Raw genomic sequence first — 3,672 nt, 5'->3', positions numbered from 1 at the left:
GGCTAGTTTTGATCCCATGGCTATGAGAACAGCATTAACACCATTGTTGTCTCCCCCTGGACTCTTGCTAAGTCATTGTATGAGCAAATACCAATTTTGGTTCTACAAGTATTAGCAAAATAACAGTTTTAGTCCACATGTTTAATTCCTACTAATTTTCATCCACGACTATTGCTTTAGTAGCAATTTTCATCCACGATTATTATTTTAGTATTTGAGACGAAGGGTTCTCCATGGCTGGCCGGAGACGAAGGGGCAGATTGTTTTTTTGTTTTTTTTTTTTTTAATTTTAAAATAAGTTTTTATTTAAAATTATTAAAATAAAAGTTAAAAAAATATTTTTTAATTTGGTAACCGACACGTCAGCGTATCAACAGCTAAACAAGTCATTTTTTATGAAATTGCATGAATTTGGGTAGTTAAGGGACCTAATTGTAGGTTTTTTGAGTTGGGTGGCCTAATTGCATGTTGGTGTGCAATTTGAACCTTATTCCAAATATAAATCTAATTTGAAGTTATGGATGTTTGGAGTTTATAATTCATGTTTTTTATATTTTGTTATGAATTTATTATGATATGTATTTTATTTTAATTGGATTTATTAGTTTAGGTGTTATTTTTAGAATTTTAAATTTTAGCTTTAAAAAGTTCGGTTAATCGGTTAACCGACCGATTAACTCAAAAAAAAATTCGGTTCGGTGAATTCAGTAGAGCAAACTTCGGTTCGGTTAACGGTTAAAGAAAAAATTTTGATTAATTTAGTTCGGTTAAAACGGTTCGGTTAACCGATTGGACACCTCTAGTTACAGTAAAGAGAATTTGCTAGAATTTGAAGTATATATTTTGGACTTAAAGAGCATGATCATTACTTGCTAAGTATTTGCTAAGTGTGGAGTTATAAGCATGAAATAATACCTTTTCCTTTTTTTTTTTACTCAAATTATTTATAATTCAATTTAAATTAACTAATTTAGTGCTATATTTATACAGTACAAAATTTAAAAATCAGACTAGAAAGAAAAATATTACTGTATTTTGTATATATATTACAATGGAAAATAAATAACAACCACAACTATTGGTTTTTATCTAGGTGGACTCATGGATTCCATGCTCTATTCCGCATTGGTGTTCTCATACCATCATGGATAGGTGTTGCCGCTCCAGGATCTCTCATGGGAGTCATAATGGGATGGAGTGGAGTTCGTGAAGGATGTGATGGGGTTTCACTCTCAAATTCATATCTGGATGGTTCCCTTAGCTGTGTTCTAACATTTACATTCTCCACAATATGACCACGATCAACTGTAACAACTTTCACCTGAGCTTCTAATTCAACTAAGACTGAACTTCCTTTCAAATTAACAACACGTCCTTTGCATCCTTTTAATGGCCCAACCCGAATTTTAACATCAGCACCAATTAAAGCATTGTGTCCATGCCTTCCTCCAAAATTTTTGGGTGGACCACCCCAGTACGATCTTATTGGCAATTGTGGAACACGTCCAAAGCTTGATGAAAAGGGACCGGCTTTTCTATCACCATTTGGCCTTGATCCACCAAACAAAACACAAGACTGTGCCTTGGCACATATAAAGCCAGCATGCTCAAGGTGATGACGGTCATAAATAAACACCATTCCTCTGTATATGTGTTCCACTGGCCCTTGTTTTCCCTTGCAAGGTCCCTCAAAAACCTTGACCACATCTTTCACCGCTAATCCATTCTGATACCGATCATGTGCACTCCCTTTCTTGTAAACCTTGGCTTTTATCTCCCTTAGACTCACAAGTGCTACCTCACCTTCTTTGGGAACCCCCTTAAGAACCTGGAAACCTTCACTCTCTACTCCTATAATCACACCAAAACTCTCATCCTCTAGTAGCACAAGGTCATGGAGCTCATAGTCCCCAATTCGAGTGGCACCACATGTTACTTCAGAGCTTACCACAACAGTGTCAGCAAATACACGTATAATCTCCTTAGTGATATCAGAGACTAGGTTCACCACATGCCCCTCAACAGATACAACCATACCCGTCGCACCTTCAGACGCACCGGATACAACTTTTACGTGGTTTCCACGTTCAAAATACTTGCAAAGCTCCTTGTCACAAACCGCAATTGTTTTAGGAAGGTTGTTTTCTTTTGGTCTGATGTGAACAGTATTTTCCTCTACTTTCTCAACACATCCTTTCAGGTTCTTCAAATCCCCTTTCACCACAATCACGCGATCACCCTTCATAAAATGACCTTTCTTCTTATTCACAAATAGAGTTGACAAACTACCCATATCACTTTCACCAGGTTGACGGAATTTCTCAAGTTCATCAAAACTTGGCTCAATATTCTGACTGCTAATTGATTTCATAGCCATTGTTTTATACAGAAATCCCTCTTTAAACATCATGCCACCAATCTTGTCAAAATAGTCACCCGTCATTAGATCTCGCCTACGCTCAACACGTACATTCATCTTTCGAGCCTCATCTATGTTCATAAAACGTGGGGGAGGAATCAATGCTTTTCTGTTTGGAACTTCCCTCCCTTCCAATTTGTTTGCAAGAGTTTGTAAGTCAACCCTTGGGATTAACTTCACAGTAACTCTCTGTTTTACATTATCTACATCCACAACCTTTGCAAGGTCCCCTTTATAAGTTCCAGTCTTCATTCTAACCCAAGTATCCCTGCCAAGATCAACTGCTTTGCTTTCAACACAAAGGACACCAGTCATCTCTTTGATTGGAACAAGCATTATTTTTGCGGGATATATCATGCGCATATTCTTGCATGCCTCTCTAACATGGGCCTCTTTGTGTGCTTCAATGTATATATAGTTTTGAAGATGATCAAGTGCTATAACAGACCTAATTTGCGAGTCAATACATTTCTGCATTAGACACACAGCAACCTCCCTCTCATGGCCAATCGCACATTTGACCATCCATAACTTGGGATCTCTGACACTTGGTAAAAGGGCTTGCTGGTCTATATCATTAGTAGTTTCCTCATCATCATCACTTGACCTTGCATATCTAGCCTGGATGCTTCTCTCAAGTGCCTCGAAGTCTTCGTCTTCGTCCTCCCGTGAGAGAAGAATTTGACGACGATCAATGTTTCTTGAATTATATTCATCGGCTATATCAGCTCCACCATCCACAATGAAGTCATCTTCACCGTCTTCTTCTTCTTCTTCTTCATCGTCGCTATCAACAGCGGCCTCAAGATCAAAAAAATGAGAGCCAGACCTCTTCTTGTTACGTTTACGACCTCCATAGTCGTCGTCCTCTTCATCTTCATCATCTTCGTCAATGTAATCCGATCTCGACCGCTTCTTCCCGGCATACTCCTTCTCTTCCTCTTCCTCATCCTCCTCCTGGTAGTCGTCCTCCGGCTCCAATTCCTCCTCATCTTCCTCGTCACGCCTCCTTGCCATGGTTAATTTGCTTCCGAAATTCAGAGAAGAGTGAAGTTGATTGTGTTCGAAAATTGTATACACTTTTTGCGTGAAATATATAAGGAATCACACTGATGACGATATTTAAAGCAGTGAAAAACTCAACTCCGCCAATATTACTTTAAGTGAGAAACTTTCTTCTCAGTACTTCTTATGCTCTCATGGCAGAATATGGAGAATTGAAGGCGTGAGCTATTCTTCTGGGTGGGAGGTCT

The 3,672-nt window shown here is 38.5% G+C and overlaps 1 protein-coding gene across 1 annotated transcript; it reads right to left on the bottom strand.

Annotated features, from left to right (window-relative positions):
- Positions 1 to 1,095: 1,095 nt before the first annotated feature.
- On the bottom strand, positions 1,096 to 3,436 carry LOC109163971 (putative transcription elongation factor SPT5 homolog 1). Its single transcript, XM_019312705.1, has one exon. The coding sequence runs from the start codon at positions 3,434 to 3,436 to the stop codon at positions 1,100 to 1,102; it is 2,337 nt and encodes a 778-aa protein (XP_019168250.1). The 3' UTR covers positions 1,096 to 1,099.
- Positions 3,437 to 3,672: the final 236 nt, after the last annotated feature.

This window comes from Ipomoea nil, unplaced genomic scaffold (genome assembly GCF_001879475.1).
Source record: "Ipomoea nil cultivar Tokyo-kokei standard unplaced genomic scaffold, Asagao_1.1 scaffold3054, whole genome shotgun sequence".
NCBI lineage: Eukaryota > Viridiplantae > Streptophyta > Magnoliopsida > Solanales > Convolvulaceae > Ipomoea > Ipomoea nil.
The sequence above is the reverse complement of the archived record's forward strand: the minus strand, read 5'-3'. Positions and strand labels throughout refer to the sequence as shown.

What these genes read in the sequence shown, in the direction of transcription:
- LOC109163971 (XM_019312705.1), bottom strand. Translation starts at nt 3,436, where the DNA reads ATGGCAAGGAGGCGTGACGAGGAAGATGAGGAGGAATTGGAGCCGGAG.